This window comes from Micromesistius poutassou (assembly GCF_964030765.1).
Source record: "Micromesistius poutassou genome assembly, chromosome: 4".
Taxonomy (NCBI): Eukaryota; Metazoa; Chordata; class Actinopteri; order Gadiformes; family Gadidae; genus Micromesistius; species Micromesistius poutassou.
In genome coordinates this window covers 21,345,334-21,362,833 of record NC_140274.1, presented here as the reverse complement: position 1 = coordinate 21,362,833, position 17,500 = coordinate 21,345,334, and the positions used below count along the sequence as shown (strand labels likewise).

Here is a 17,500-nt window from a genome sequence, read left to right as displayed (position 1 = left end):
GATGGGGTTACGCATCATTTCCGGTTTCGTTACTGTGAGGTATTCTACCGAGGAGGAACTCTTTAGGACATAGCACCTTCTCTGAACGGCCGAGAGGAGTGCAAATCAACACGCATACACACACACACACACACACACACACACAAACACACACACGCGCACACACACACACACACACACGCACACACACACACACACACACACACACACACACACACACACTATCTCCATCTGTCGCTGCTTGTCTCCCTCTCCTTCCCTCTCCGACAGGGGATCTCCCATCAAGGTACACTACTGTTTAATGAAGGCAGAGGTGCTCCTTAGTGACCTGGTTCTAGAAGAGAACCAGAGAGGTACAGGAGAGCTGAGGTCGTCCAGGACTAGGTGCGCCCGCAAAGAGCACAGATTCCAAAGAAACAGTGGAACGCTCTCCACATAAGAGGGCTCTTTGGGCAGAGCTGGGCAATGGACTGGTCTTGAATCTTAAATGGTCTCATGCATGCAGAGGCCCACACAGTCAGCTGGAACATATATTCTTACATTCAGGGCATTCCACTCACTTATACAGCAGACGGATGACTCCTTACAAATAAAAGTTCTTAAATCGAACCTATCGCACCTTTAAGTTAAGGGGATAGTCTATCATATGTATCAATGGCGAGTTCTATAATGTAACGTAATGGAGTGTGCAGTGCCACAGTGTGGTTTACCGTGCTTAACACCGTAGCCCTTTTTACCAAGGGAAGTAGCGTGTCAAACTTTGATCCATGTGCTCTCTCTAGTGGTAAAGACCAGCTAGCACAAGTTAATTACGTCGCTACCGCACAACTCATTAGAAGAGACTCAATCGTGTACGTCTACTTCATCTTCATACATTTGAAACTCTTGAAATTCAGGATATTTCTGTTTTTGGTGTTAAAATGGCTGCGGTGTGCTTGAGGTGTGCATGATCTTAGGTGTTTGTGATGGTTTGTGTGAACATTGGTTGATGGAGTCTATTGGAGAGATAGAGAGAGAGCAGCAGGTAAGCAAATAGTGCTTATTTTTTTCTACTGAGAGAAATTAACAAGGACTCAAACTCCAAAAAATGTCTAAAGTTCCCGCACAAAAGTTAAAATATTGTATCGTTCCAAACACACGACACACTAACACACGCAAACGTATTGGTTATTGGAGTCAATTGGTAAGTGTAAATACATATGTGTATGCTACATATAATAGAACATGAGCAATTTAAAGGCTTTTATTTTAATCCTTTTGAACCAACATAGCAGATGTTCCAGATCCTGATTGTTATCGGGATCAGACACAAGGTCTCGTTGTATCCGTCTTGTCTTGTTGGGGCCGTATGCGTGCAGGAATATTCCCATCTCTCTATGTCATTGCATGTATATACATCTGTCCCCTGGGGTGGACCTCTGACCTTCAGTCATAGGGCGATGCTATACTATTACAGTCAACAAAGGAGCACTGAGAGGCCATTGTGAGGCCCGATGCAGTGTGGTGGTTGCCTGAAGCCAATTTAGGCTACACCAGAGCCGTTTTAGACGCGTTTTTTAGTCGGCCGTCAGACGTCCGACTTCAGCTAGAGATAGAATTCCACTAGTGCACTGATTCACACCGGCAGCGTTCTACGCCCGTCTCACGGCCGACCTAAGCTTAACTTTACGCTTCACTTCTATTTTCAAGCGTTTCTGAAGCGTCTCGGTTATGAAGTGTAGGCCTATTATCTGGTGAATCTTGGATATATAGTGAAATAAACGGCGCCGGTGTGATTTGATACGCCTACGTTACGCTCACGTCGCTCTCTCTTGCCTGCGGTGTAGAGTCCCAGTAAGAGCGCATGCATCTATAGCAGGACCCCAGCTCGGCATTCTCTACAAAGACGCTCCAACACAGAGCATCCCTTGACTCTATGAGTAACAAGCAGCAGCTTATCTTTAGATTCTGGTGATCCCTCAGCCTGTGTTAATCAATGAGCTTATTGTCGTGGCTGGGAAGAAAAGGTTAAACCAGTGGTTCCAAAGGTCGAGGGATGATTTTGTCCACTTGCCACGCGCTATATGCTTGTGGAAAGTGAAGCCAGGGCAAGCAGCTAAATGTCCCCAGCATAGCGCTAGTTAGCCCATGTGTGCTCCCTACATATGTGTGCGGACACACTTAGAAAAATACACAAACACACTCAGACATGCTTACACAGATGCACATGCCAACACATGTATACGCAACATATATATAATACATATATATATATTAATAGATATAAATAATATTGTATGAAACATACATCAAATATGTAATGCATGTATAATGAATGCATGTATTTGTGTAGGTATATATATATATATATGCACACACATGCACACGCACACACACACACACACACACACGCGCGCGCACACACACACGCACACTCCTGTTGCCTTATCCCCATACTCCTTCTCTGACCAGCAGCTGTGGGACACCAGCCCACAAGCAGCTCTTTCAATGAACTCTGACAAGGTGTTGTTCTTTTTTTTTTCCCCCCTCCCCCTTTTCTCTGTTGCCTTCCGGGAACACTAATAGGCTACATGCAGAGTAATGTGACCAATCGAATCATCTTCGGCCGGGCCTGGGAGCAGCAGCAGCAGTACGGAGAGGCAAGGCGCAGAGCTCGCACTAGAGGTCCGGCTCGGTCGCACGCACTGTGGAACCAAAAGCCCCCGGAGTGTGTGTGTGTGTCACCCTCTCAGCCGTGGACAAGCTCTGGGACCCCTCTGGGATTTACCTCCCCTATCGCCGCTCGTCCACCCCCCACGGGAACCAGGAGTGCAACATTTTCTCCCCTCTTCTTCTTCCCCTCGCGGCCTCCCCCCCCCCCCCACCCCCCTTTCTTCCCTAACCCCCCCCTCTTGTTGCCCGCCGTGCCCTCGGAGATCCGGACCAAGGCCCAGGTGAGACGGGCCGCGTCGTCTGCGTGTCTGTAAACGCTGTGGGTGAGTGAACGACCGAAACAAACAAAAAAAAGTGTTTCAGAGATGCTTGCTTGCTCTTGCTCGGTGTGTCCTGATGGGTCGGCTGGCTGGCAAGGTTAATGTGTGCACGGGTGATGATGAGAGAGTGAGGGAGAGAGAGAGAGAGAGAGAGAGGGAGAGAGAGGGAGAGAGAGAGAGAGAGAGAGGGAGAGAGAGGGAGAGAGAGAGAGAGAGAGAGAGAGAGAGAGAGAGAGAGAGAGACAGAGAGAGGTGGCTGTGAACTAAGATGGTGCATCAGAGGTTGGAGAGCAAATGGTGCTCCACACATGTTAGGTAATAGGGCACTCTGTGATTGACTCGGGTGTTGAGGTACAATGCCCGACACAACATAACGCGTAAAAAGGCAGACCATGTGAAGTTGAGCGTTAAGATGGTTTTGGGTTTTGAAACCAGGTGTTTGACACGATGTTGATGTTGCATTTAGTTCTACTGCTTTATATGCACTGAGGTAGCTTAACAAGTTCAATCCATGTTATAAGAAGGCGTGACATTAGTACTAGTGGCACCGACCAGCTCAAGCCATGAGCAGTCCAGCTATTTTTATTGTGAGGAATAAATGTCACAGATTGCGCCTATTCAGTTTTCCGATATGCTTCCATTATATTATAAAAAATCTTTTCCATCTTTATCATCAAAAAGCAATGCTTTTAATTCCCACGTAGCCAACAAAATGCCATATTTGGACGGCTTTGAGTTGTAATTCTCTAAGTAACCCCATGCCCCCCCCCCTCCCCCCCACCCCCGACACCAACCCCCAACCTTCTCTCCTTGAGGCTCTTGGTCACATTAAAAAAGAGTTTTAAAGACAGACAGAGTCGCGTTTGTTAAAACGCCGTCATCAGTGTCATATTCCCCCACCTGACAACAATAGTCACGACAGAGATCGGGCCGAGCGGCCGCGGAAAAGCTGCTGGCCTGGTACAAAAGGCGGCCTGCTCCGCCGCCGCGCCGGCCCAGCTCATGGGCCTCATGTGACGGCCACACCGCAGCGTGGATCCCCCTGTGCGGAGGAGGACAAAGCCTCGGTTCTTGTAGGCCTCGCGGGACCCTTACCCTACATCGTTTACTGGCAGGGTAAATGTTGCGCGTTGCTCGTGCTCCTAAGGCAGAGCTATGTTTCCACGCGGTCATGCCCCGGCGTTGATCTGAGGCTGAATTGGACGATTGGGCTGTTTCATGTTGGATAACCCGCGCTGCGGAGAAGGGGGTGAAGGAGTGAATGCTCGTTTATAGGTCGCGATGGACTCCAGTCCACTTTAGTTTTTTGCCGGTTGTTTTGACTGTCAAGGTTAGGATGAGGGTTGATTGTGGAATCAACACTTACATAATTGATAAAATGCTAAAATCTGTGCTTTTCCAAAGCAATCTAACCCAGTCACACAATGCCACACAAATCATCATTCCCAATCCTGAATTTCCTTTTTTTCGGGGGGGATGGAGTGGTGTGATAAGTGTGTATCTTATGACCGGATCTCAGAAGCATAGGACGAATGCAGGATGTATAACATAGCACAGTGGATCCCTCAAAGACTTCGAGGAAAGAGACATACAGCCAGTGCAGTAAGTTTAAAACTCCCCACAGATGAAAGGCACATTCCTACCCTGCAGGTCGCTGTGTTACACAGACAGACGCCCCGCTGGGACCTGCTCTAATCTCCTGGCAACAATATTGACACAGAAACTTTGGAAAGGACAAGACTCTAGCTAGCTGTCAGGAGTACCCTCAAGGCTACATCTGGATGCTTAGAGTGTCTCTACGGCGCGCACGCACGCATACACGCACGCACACACACACACACACGCACACACACACAAACGCACACACACTTGCACACACAAACACCACAAGCCATAGAGTACATTGAAACGCATGCTTATATTTGTAACCCGAATGGGTAAAGATTATCATCCTGATCGTGAGCGCCTGACATCGGGCCGGCCTTTCGCTAAAAGCTCCCGTCTCGTCGTTTTTCTTCTTTTGCACTCAATCTCCAGACGATTCCGTCAGCCGTCCCCCGGGTTCGACTTGCCCTCCCTGAGAGAACCAATCACCATGACGACCAAATCCCACAACAACGACCTAGGCGGCAAGGCCTCCTCCTCCCCGCTCCTCTCCTCGCCGGCCCGCCAGCGCCTGGTGACCAAGGACGGGCACTGCACCCTGGGCGCGCCGCCCCCGCCCCCGGGCCTGTGGCCCTGGGCGCCGGGCCGCGCCTGGCTGCTCACCTTCCAGGACCTGTGGGGGGCGGTGGTGGGGCTGCGCTGGCGCTGGGTGCTGCTGGCCTTCTGCGCCTCCTTCGTGGCGCACTGGCTGCTGTTCGCCTGCCTGTGGTACCTGCTGGCGCACCTCAACGGGGACCTGGCCGTGCTGGACCACGACGCGCCGCCGCTCGGCCACGTGGTGTGCGTCAAGCACATCACCAGCTTCACCGCCGCCTTCTCCTTCTCCCTGGAGACCCAGCTGACCATCGGCTACGGCACCATGTTCCCCAGCGGGGACTGCCCCAGCGCCATCGCCCTGCTGGCGGTGCAGATGCTGCTGGGGCTCATGCTGGAGGCCTTCATCACAGGTAACCCCCCGTTCGGGGGGGGGGGGGGGGGGGGGGATTGGCTGGGTGGCAGTTTGCTCAGGAGGCGGATCAGGAGTGGCTTGGCGCTGGTAACCGGGTAAAAAGGTTGCTAGTTCGCTCGCCGGCTCTCCTCGTAGTTGGGTGTGTGTCGAGGTGTCCCCCCCCCCCCCCCCCCCCCCCCCCGAGCCGTGAGACGCCCCTCACCCCGACTGCTCCCCCCCCTCCCGACGAGCCGGCTGTCGCCCTGCGTGGTTGACTCCGCCGTCGGTGTGTGTGTGTGTGTGTGTGTGTGTGAATGTGTGCATGAACTGTGTGTTTTTAGTCACTTTGGATAAAAAGCGACTTGAAATCCCCTCAATGTGAAATGACTCATCCCACACCTTAGTGCATAGTGTCACGTGCCCGACAAACGGAACCATTGTCCCTTGATCGTGTCCAAAGGCCTTCCGATAATTCATTCAAACAGACACGTTAAGAGATGCAGTATTGCTTAATAAAAGGAAGGAGAAGAGGGTAGCTGCTCAGTCGATGGCCGAGGTTAAAGAATGATTACACACCAGAGCTGTGTTCGAAATCGTTCCCTATTCCCTCACTCACTATTCCCTACATAGTGTTTATGATATAGTGAGCTATATAGGGAACGAACAAACGAGAATTCGGACACTTACTGCTGAACAACTCTAAACGTCATTTGCGTCAGTAAATGCGCCCGCATTGCATTGTGGTACACGGGAGTTAACACGTAGGGAACATCGTGTGTTCACTCAAATTTTGGGTATTTTTATTGTCCACTGTACAGTGAATGAAATTAACCACTGAGAATTCTAACACCACCTACAAAATGGCGAGCACCCCATATAGTGCACTATATCCGTGATAGGGAACGATTTCAAACACAGCTTAGGTGTGTGAGTTAGCTTGGAGGTTATCGCTTACTCACGTTTGGGGCCTCAGTCTAAAGACACATCGTTAGAGCAAAACCATCAGGTCATTTATTCAATCGTTTTATATTAGTACATTTAAAAGGGTTTCACATTTAACTGCTAAACTAAATGTCTGGTTCTCTCTCTAGCAATATAATAATAATAATAATAATAATAAACACAGAGGAAGGAACAGTGTGGATCAAGTTGCACATTTCTAATGAATTAAAGAAGGGCATGAGGATGTGCACTTTGTGTGTGGTTTGGCACAGTCTGGGGCAGATGTTCACATCATTGACCATGTACTGGGGGAAATCGAGCCGGCTCTTCGCGGGAACAGCTGTCGTCTGTTGTTTCCCTGATGTAAGAAGTGTAGTTCTTTACAAAACCTCGGAAATCAACACAAACAGGGATGGGCCTCCATTTCCTGGCCAATGGTGTGGTGATAGGTGTGGAAAAACAAACAAAAATAATTAGACGCTAGGCTCTGCACCGGTCCCCGCACTACACATTGTCTTCCATCTGGCCCCCTGAAAAGAGAAAGGAGAAACGTTTGGTCATGCCAGGGTGATCTTGATGTAAGCATGTATGGAAAAACACAGCTGTGCTTACATCAGGGGACCAGGGCCACGCTACACAGAGACAGAAAATATACTCAGAATAGAACACAATTGGCTTGACAAAGTATTATATATTATTATATTATTTTGACTATGTATTGCTATTTAGTTTTCACAAAAATATGAACGGCATTTATTTGGATTTCGGATCCTATGATGAACCAAAGCCCCAATTCTTTCATTCATGTATTTTTTTTTTTTATCTTGGTTGTACCATGGTGTTGTAGTAATACGTATCACCCTTTAGGTGGCTGCACACTCACAAATGTTGTCTTGTATGTGGCAACTCTTTGATTAAATTAGTTTTGTTTCAATGAAACCACTGACGTTGAATTGAATAACTTGTAAAAAATGCTTCCCATTGCAGCTTAAGGCCAGATAGAACACAGAACACAACTATTATATTTGTTCGAAGATTGAAAGATAAAAACGAAGTTTTTAAGTAGCAACGACTGAAACATGAGTATTATGCGACAATACAAGAAAATAAAACAACAACAGAACGAGAAGACGAGCAGAAATGACCAATAAAAAAAAAACATTCAAACAGAAAGCACACAAAAGAATAACCACGTCCTTTAATTACCTCCATTTGTGTCCAACATCCAGGGGCATTCGTGGCCAAGATCGCCCGTCCCCAGAAGCGAGCCGGAGCCATCCAGTTCAGCCCCCAGGCCGTGGTGGGCCAGCACCAGGGCCAGACGTGCCTCATGCTGCGGGCCACCAACGTGCTCCAGCGCCCCCTGGTGGACGTGAAGGTGAGCGCCGTGCTCTACGAGGAGTGCGAGGGTCAGACGCTGCACCAGACCTCGCTGGACTTCCAGCTGGACCACCTGGGCACGAGGTCCTGCCCGTTCTTCATCTTCCCCCTCACTTTCTTCCACCTGCTGGACCGCCGCAGCCCCTTGCACCCGGCGCTCTGCGAGGGCAGCTCCACCCACTTTGAGCTGGTGGTCTTCCTCTCCGCGTCCCAGGAGGGCACGGGGGACACCTGTCAGAAGAGGACCTCCTACCTCCGCCACGAGATCAAGTTTGACCGGCGCTTTCTCCCGGCCATGGGCCTGGACGCCCTGGGCCGGTACAAGGTGAACGGCCAGCAGTTTGACACGACCCACTCCAGGGAACCGTTGGCCAAGGACTGTGTGGTGCAGATCAACGGAGACGGGAGCGACCGGATGGAGTGAGGAGGAGGAGGGGGAGGAGGAGGAGGAGGAGGAGGAGGAAGAGGCCCGTCGTTAGGTGAGGTGATCTCCAAGGAGTAGTGTTTCTCTCGAGAGCAGCGGTTCACACACACTTTTTTATGTCCCGAAGGCCGACCCGTTTGTAGATGAAGAATGAAGCCTACCAAAGCCCCTGCTAATGAAAACGCTAAAGATGGTGTATACACACACGGAAATTTGGAAATGAATGATTAACTGTTTAAATTGTAGCTGTACCTCTGTTAAAATGTACAAGACCTCTTAAAATATACACACCGATAGTTTGGCACAAGGATTCGTGATTTTCATTTATTATTTTAATTTGTTAAATCATTTGAGGGTTGAATCATCCCCCTGGTATTAGATACTAATTTTATTTTAGTTGAACAACAATTCATATTGGATCATCAGCAGGTGCACTTGAAGATTTGGTGGTCAGGGCTTCGTTCCGCGGCTCATCCGGCCAGTGTCAATCGCACAACCGTGGAAACGACAGGCCTAGAGATATAAGCAGGGAGAGACCGTCAGCGAGCATCCATGACGGTAGCATGTGAAGAAAGATGAACTTACAATTTATAGGAGCAAGAATTTGGCAGGTCTTAAAAAGTGTGAAAAAAGTGAATCTATTGGAATGACAGAATGTGCTGAGGTCTTCGTCATTCGATTCAATGGGCATTCACCACTGCATAAAGACAACGTCTATCATTGACATTCATAGGCTAGTGTTAGAGAAGGGCTGGGTTAGACAGTGGGGCCATGGATCTGAGATACCGTCCAACAGGATTACACAGTATGCGATTTCACTGTCAATATTAAGCTGCTGGGGTTATCCAATGGGAGTGTTTGGGATACAAATATGCATGTATAAATGTCCCTTAGATTGGGGATATTTAACTTTAGACTGACAGAAAGCACTCAAGCAAAACAAATCACATTATGCCTGAATAGTGATAAATAGATTAATAATTAATTTAATTGATTTGTATTGATTTGTAGATTACGCTTTAATAAAAAAAAAACACAAACATACAAAAAAAAAATGATTCACTTCAGAAGATCAGTAAATGACGTACACCAAATTTTTGATATACTCTTTCAGCTTGTATTTCGAAATGTCTAGACTTAGCACTTTGGGACAGAGTAACCTAGTTGAAACTTATGTTTGTTTGGAGTATATGAGTTGGGAGTTTCCATCTGAACTTAATTGACATGGTGAGTGAAATCACTGTGTTATCTACAGTATATGGCTTTAAAAATCATGTGAAGTAACAGAAGAACCACAAGAGAAGGGTTCGATAAAAGCTTGATTGTGAGGGATGAGATCTAAATGTATCACACATACTTCAGTGCCTTGTACAGTGTACATTACATTAAAATAAATATTTTCTAAACAAACCTACAACCGCCTCCTGTTCTGTTCTTTTCCTAGACACGTTTTTCACAACCACCGCAAAAGTCAACTGCAATAAAATGCAACATTTGTAATCAGTAATAACATCTACTTGATTACTTAAAGGGGCGATGTTATGCCACCAGGTGTGGGTGCGATTAGCCATTACAAGCCGTTTGAAAATCTGCCTTTTCCTGTATTTTAGTGACATCACAAGAGGGAGGGTCCACCTAGATGTATGATGGATAGATAAACAACATTTCTTGTAATGGCTAATCACACACACCTGTGGCATAATATCACCCCTTTGACGGTTGTGGCTGAATCTGAATATGAAGACTCATTTCAATGTATCGTGGCACTTGTGTTGTGTTACATGAAATGAAGAGACTGAACTTTTTTATCATTGAATGGTCCAGCAAGCTGCTGTGGTAGCCTGTAGCTCCCTCTTGCTCATTCCCCTACTGAAGGATTTGAGCTTAGACAAGTACAGGCATTTATTGTTAACTAGTGTTTCTGTCTAATGGATCCTCACTTAGACCCATCCACACGACGCCGGAGGGTCTTAAACAGACTGTGGTTTTTTCCTCGCTTCCACACGACCACACAGGATTTGAGGCCTGCAAACACACTTTTAAAACAGTCTTCCAGAGTGGACCGGGTTCTTTGAACACCCAGCCGTGTGGACGGGCGAAACTGTAGCTTTTTGAGAACTACGAGGTCACACGGGAGTAGAAAGCCGTTGTACCCAGGCTCTGGGATTTATTTTATTAATTTTTTTTTGCATATTTCAGCAGAAGAGTTACACCGCCAACTACACTTGCACCATTTTCACTCGTTGCGTTGCTGTGTGAACGAGGATAGTTCTGAAAACCTTGTGTGGATGCAAAACTTTTGATTAATTACATTAAATCAATACATTTTTTAAAAGGTCATGCCTACATAGAAATTGGAAATGATCTTGATTGTGGGAGAATAGGAAGACCTTTTAGAAACCCTCGTGAACATAAAACTGCAAATAATTCACCATCACAAACAATGCAACTCAATTATTTATTTGATCATTTATATTTTACTATATCAAATATATCATAGCAGTTCATATTAGCCACCCCTTCATTTTGGTAGGTACATCAAAATATATGCATGTGCATTACAACAGATTAAATGTAATACCTATTTTATATATGAAAAAATACATCATTTTAATCTCAGCAACATATACATTACATAAAAATGGTACTTTTACAAACAGTAATTTTGACGTACATGAAATAAAAAGAAAAAAACGTTGAGCGAAGGGCCCATTCCACTCCCTTACAAGTTTTAGTTAGTCTTAGGTGAATGGTTGTCCTTAAAACATGGAGACATGTTGACATTAAAGTAGTAGTTATCATTAATAATGAAGACAAAAAGCCGTGTCTGTAAAAGCAGCTAACCTTTACAGACAATTTGGCTTACATCTAGACACACCAATGCCTGTGCTTCCAAAAGTCAATGCAAAGGATCCAAGATTGCATAAGGCCTAAATGCCACCATGCCCTTTTTTCACAATAATAATTGTATGTCACAATAAACTTGGCAAAAAAAACAAATTATAGTTAAAGTGTACATATACATACAATATAAACGAGTGAGACAATTATTTGACACACTTCACACATTAATGTTTTGATCCAAAGTATTAATTAAGAATTACTTAACGAAACCTGACATTTACATCAGCCATTCCAAAAAGAAAAAAAGTCAATGTTGCAAGTAAAATAAAGGGACGTTAAATTGTCCCCAAGTGTGTGTGTGTGTATATGTATGTATGTTGAATGCTAAAGAAGATTGGAATAATCAGAAATAAACATTTTGGGGGGACAGCACCCTCCGTCTACTGGAAGACAGACTTTAATAATCATTTCTGATTAGCTAATTGGCTCGTGATGTCATTTGCCATATAATCTATTGCTTGCAATTGACACCCCTTTATGCGATAGCAAAACTCGAGCTTGGGGCTATCCCTACTGTTCAATTTGAGCATATATTTTAAAGTTAAAACTAAAAACTTAAAAGTAAACTAAAATAGCAAACACTAAAATGGACCCTCATTTTCTCCCCTGGGATATGTCCTTGGGAGTGGCCAAGCCTCTTTAAGATATGTTTGCTGGAGCAGCCATTGTCAAGAAGAAGGAAGGTCAACGTGTAGTTTCACAGAATGTTTGCAACTCACCTCACCGCATGAACTCATCTGAAATCATATTTGAATAAATAGCACACTCCCGCGTCGGAACACGTTACACCATAAAACAGCTAGGGGGAAAAAGGCTTTGTGTGACGAACATTAAAAAAGATGAGATCTCCTCAAGCCCAAATACATCACAGTTACATTAAGAGCTGACCTCGTGGTAAGGGCTAGCTAGGCTAAATTATTGTGCATTGCAAAACTACTGTTAGGATCTCCGTTTGAGATGATTGTGCATGCCGAGATGACCTGTGCCTCTGCGGAGCTGCGGGCTCCTCCTCCTCCTCCTCCTGCAGCAGCAGGAGGAGGTCAGGAGCAGAAGGTGGACTGTAGCTCCTTGAAGGCGGCCCGTCGCTCCTTCTTGTCCTGCTCCTGCTTCTTGCGCTCCTCCTTCTCCTCCAGGATCTCCAACTCAAACTTGCTGCCCACGGAGAGAGCCTTCATCTGTCACGGCCGAGGGGGAAAACGCACATTGCGGTTGGTGGTTGGTCTAAATCAGCACAGTCACCACCGTCAAAGCCCTGGCCGAGGACGGATTATAGTTCATAGGGTAGCTTTGGGTAGACCCTATAGCTTATGGTAGCTCCGTTTTGGGAGTTCAACAAACGTCTAAGGTGATGTTACACAAAACATCCCCTTTTAAAAATTCTAAAGTTTCATCTGTCGGGGCATAACAGAAAAACAACAACTTTGGTGAGTTTAACCACAGCTGACTAACATCAGCATTTCCCGACCTAGGGATTGACTATGGCCTTGCTGTGCCAGAATAGCACTGTGCCCCAGTTTAAAATCCAGTGGCGTTCCGTCTGTCCACCAGAGGGCGTACTTTAGTAAAGGACGATTCTGAGGGTAGGCGGGGAAGAGGAGGGGAACATTTGGCTCAGTGACAGGATTCCCAGCATACCCCGTTTCACAACAACAAGTGCTTTCTGTTCCCAGGAATCCCACGGCTTCTCCCAGCCAATCCGAATCCCATGTTGTCCATGAGAATCAGGACATAAGAATGCAGGTCACAGAAGGACTGATGGATAAGTAATCTACCGGGACAAGAGTCCCAATACAACCTCAGATCATCACGAAGTCATGGTTAAAAAAAACAACAACGAAGCAAGGCTGCTAGTATTAACAATTACAGACATATTTACTTTTGAATTTCTGTCAATACTTAATACAATTTATACTTTGAGGAGACTCAATTAAGTCAACAAGAAAGGTTGACGTGCCGGACATTATCACATTTAACCGCACACACACACACACACACACACACACACACACACACACACACACACACACACACACACACACACACACACACACACACACACACACACACACACACACACACACACACACACACACACCTTTGCCTCGAAGAAGTCCTTGGCGCCCATCACGCCCTCGGTGGAGACGTCGATCTCGGACAGCCTGGCCAGGGCCAGCAGGCCGCTCTCCTCCTCCAGCTCCCCGGCTGCCGCCTTGTGGAAGATGAGCAGGAACTGGAGGAGGAGGAGGAGACGACAGGTTGAGAGTGTGAGTCATCAGGCGCTTCCACTCAAAAAAAACCCGAGCACAGTTAGTCCACATGATGGGGCACAGGATCAATATTGTTGGACGAATGACTATGGTAAATAAAATGATATCCGTGAAGACAAATGTATTCTTGCATGCGTTATGAATAGGGCCTACACTATACATACAATACACAAACAAACAAACAATCAACGGTGATCTGTCTCCATTACAGGGTCAGACACAAAGAAAGGTGGTTTGGTACCAATGATTCATGTTAATAAATCATTTTAAGGTGACAGTTTTTCCTGTGCCATTCATCTTAGTCATGACGGGTCTCTTAAAACCAAATGAAATGATTAAATTGACAAATTACATTGATACTGATAGCTTCACAGGTCATAAAGTAGCCATCGTAAACATTTACATGGCCTGCTTCTAAAGCCTGTAAGATCTACGGTCACATTTGCACGGCAAGCTTCCCTGACCACAATTTAATCAGCTGAGCTCACAGAGGAGGGGCGCTGCAATAACATCATCGCATTGTTCTGAGCTGACGTAAGAGACGTTCTCTCCTCCGGAGAACTTGGTCTTAGTAGCGTCAGCCAAAGAAACACCAAGTAGTCATCACAAATGTAAATCCTGCATCTGTAAAGAACTAAAGGCCTGTAAAGGGCAACTCACTGCAATTGTTCTACGTTTCCTCAAAGCTTGCTGGTACCCACCCCTCTCCTCCCCACCGGTGAATAGTAGGATACATTGTATGGCTCCAGTATCAGAGGCAAGTAATACAGAAGAATTACCAGACTATGGCCTTGGTCCTTAGGCAAATACTTCTGCTCTGCTGGTAAATGTCATTATATATATCCCATCCTCACTCCCCAGCTCTCCTGAACCCCCACACTCACATGTACATGACGCCACTTATGACGGTCAGCTGGAGCTACCACCACAAGGGATGTTCCTGTCCAAGGCATCATAGAGGTGATCTCAGAAGGTTCGAGTCATACCCCTCAGGCGTACAAATAGTGGGTGCCATAGAGAAGCCCATCAGTCAAAGGCTACTGTAGTTCAAGAATCTCTCGTAGCGATACAGATTACTTTATTGATCACAGAATAAATTATTTGTTACAGTTGCCCTGCTGCTGATAATAATACGAGGAAAGTCGCATTGAATTAACAAGTGAAACCAAGAACTGGGTGTACTAGAAATGCCATCTAACTCAACTAGTACCTTACCTCAACTTTGTCTTTAACAGTCAAAACGATTTGTCACATGTTCTTGTCTAGGCAATTTGCATCTTACTGCAACAACTGCAAGGCCACACTAGCTGGTCTACCAGATTGGCCCATCTAATCAGCTCTTCTGCTGGACATCTGAGTATCACTCACTACAACAATGCGGCTGCTTTGCAGCAATTCCAAACTGCAGATAACGACTGACTCAATTGATCTGCACCTTCCTGTATCGTGACACAACTACATTGCGTTCTGGTTCTTCTCTATGGCACCAGTACCAAGGTCTCCTCGAGTCAGTATCTTGTTGTGCGAGGCTGGTTGCTAGTGGATAAGCTACCCAGGTCTGTTTAGTTTGCACTGTCCCTCACAGTTTTAAGATAGCACTGAACATGTTCTTCTTGATTCAATACCCGCATATCTGGTTTGAATGACACTACGACGTTATCCTTTTCCATCGACGGCTGATCCAATCAAAGTCTGATACAACATTGTGCCGGTGATTTGAGATACATCAAGAGATAGTGGCATAGGTGGAAAGCATGCACAACCACCATCCGTTCCGCTAACTTGGCCAGTGTTTGACTTCATTTATAAAAAAGGAACTACTCAATGAAAGCGTACTTCTCTGTAGCTCAGTTTGCCGTCAAAGTCCTCGTCGACTTCCTTGATCATGTTCTTGAGGCCCAGGTGGGTCTGGGGCGCTCCCAGTTTCTCCATCATCAGCTTCAGCTCCATCAGGTCAATGAAGCCGTCCTTACCGGAGTCAAACCTATACCCAAACACAACAATAAACAATCAACGCTTCACGTCCACACTTGTGTTTGTGCAGAAGAGGGGAAAAGTGAGAGAAAGCAGAGAAGATAATCATCAATACCGTTTGACATTATATAATGTATTGAATGCTACCTTTTGAGATTCTTAGAATTAGTCAGCGAGTCATTGTCGACTAGCTGATGAAGAATTAAAGATTTAATTGAATTCAATAACAATCAGTCTATAATTGTAATTGAATTCAATAATTGAAATAACAATCAGTCTATAATCGTAGTTATGTCACACAATTGTCAATGGTTGTTTGTTTAAAAGGGGAACTTCCACGCTTGGCTATTTTCTAATACAAAGAAAATGCTTCATACACCAGCAAAAGATTGCTGGACGGATTGAGAGCGCAACACCCAGTTAAAATAGGGGTCTGACTTTTCCATGGGGTTGATGTTGCAGGCAGCGATTTCTTTCCCAACACGCATAAATGAACGTACTTCCTTATATATTACAAAATATCCAAGCGTGATGGTTCTGCCTAGAACAGAACACGCTGACATGCATACTGCGAACTCAACCAAATTGTTGGCCCATTGTTGACTAATGGTCCCCCCCCCTCCCCTCCCCTCCCCTAACCCTGAACAACTGGTTAGATTGGGTGGCGGCTGCTGTTGAGTGACCCCTGGTCAGCTCGCGGGTGGTGTTCTTACTGAACGATTTGAGCATCAGATGTGTTGCAGCAACCAACATAGTTAACCCTTTGTTACCCTATGTTAAGTTAACCCTAACATAGACTCTTAAGAGGGGAGTCTACTTTATAAAGCAATCAACGTTTATATAGCTGTATGCAAATTGTCTAGATTAGAAATGCATTATTCGAGGTACATACATTACAGTGCATGTTATCCTCGGACACAGTCACAAAATACAGCAATCAGAACCCAAAGCCTAGATAAGATGTTGGAAAGTCCCAGTATAGCCTTTCCCCTCAGGGATAATGTCGCATTTCATCACATGACAAGGCGGTGTGACGCATGTCGTCATATGAATATCAAGACAGACTAAATACCTATTCATGGTTTACAAGGTTATCTCTTCACACACACCACGTTCCACATCATTATTTCAAGTGCATCCCGCCTATCACTCAATTCTTATCACCTGTCTCCCCCCCAATAGGGGAAGCACAAAGAGGCTTATGTCTGATAGAATTACTATTTATAGGAGGCATTCACCAGCTGTTGACGGGCCAGCAAATCTGGTTCCCCCACACACACACATAGGCAACGCAATCTCTTCCCCACCAAAGAGAGAGCCATTGTTTCATTCTCTGACTTCAAAAAAGGGCCAATAGGGCTACCCCCACCGCCCTCCCTCAAAGGTCTCCATTTCAAAAAGAGCCTTATATAGCGCTATTAAGTATTTAACAATCGGGTTAAGATAACATCTCATTTGAGCGGCAGTACAAAAGAATGCCAAAAACTCAACATTGAAACGGTAGGTCACTCCCCTGCAGACCAGAGGAAGGGCAACTGACCCTAGTGAAGGCAACCTTCAAATAACGCCCAAATAAAGCCTCCATTATTTACCGACCAAAACTCCTGATCTCAGCTGCTTCTTTTTCCACCTCCTCAATGTTCAAACGGTCAAATTTGATAGAAATCCAAAAAATGTTCTTAAATAACTAATTTTCTAAAACAGAATTCATAAACACACACAAAAAAAAAAAAAAAACACAGAACGTGGCATCATTTTTGGTTGTTAATCTAACAACTGCTACTGATGTTGCAGTGTGACAACTGATCCCAGCAGCTGAGGGTGGCCTGTCCAACAGAGTGTGGACACATGTGGACCAAGCAGCCGTCACTACAGCTGAGAGCTGCAGTCCCTGCAGCAGATGTCCTTCTACCATTGGGCCACTTGATGTGTTCGCAGATTGCATGGAAGCCAATGTGCATTTTTTCCCCTCATTCTCATACTCGTTCTGATTGTAGGTATTTATATTATTATTATTATTATTTCAAGGAAAATTGCAAAACTG

The 17,500-nt window shown here is 45.6% G+C and overlaps 2 protein-coding genes across 2 annotated transcripts in view; one reads left to right on the top strand and one right to left on the bottom strand.

Moving 5' to 3' along the window:
* Nucleotides 1-5,067: 5,067 nt before the first annotated feature.
* On the top strand, nucleotides 5,068-8,311 carry kcnj13 (potassium inwardly rectifying channel subfamily J member 13; the record flags this gene model as incomplete). The annotated part of the gene is made up of 2 exons (XM_084466679.1): nucleotides 5,068-5,584; nucleotides 7,737-8,311. The coding sequence occupies 2 exons, from the start codon at nucleotides 5,068-5,070 to the stop codon at nucleotides 8,309-8,311; spliced, it is 1,092 nt and encodes a 363-aa protein (XP_084322805.1).
* Nucleotides 8,312-10,755: 2,444 nt separating this feature from the next.
* efhd1 (EF-hand domain family, member D1) overlaps nucleotides 10,756-17,500 on the bottom strand; it is a 9,414-nt gene continuing 2,669 nt past the window's right edge. The window contains exons 2-4 of the mRNA XM_084467183.1: nucleotides 15,319-15,466; nucleotides 13,311-13,445; nucleotides 10,756-12,390 (exon numbers count right to left, since the gene is read on the bottom strand). Coding sequence (XP_084323309.1) covers nucleotides 12,256-12,390; nucleotides 13,311-13,445; nucleotides 15,319-15,466 — 418 coding nt within the window. The 3' untranslated portion in view covers nucleotides 10,756-12,255. The remainder of the gene's footprint in view (nucleotides 12,391-13,310; nucleotides 13,446-15,318; nucleotides 15,467-17,500) is intronic.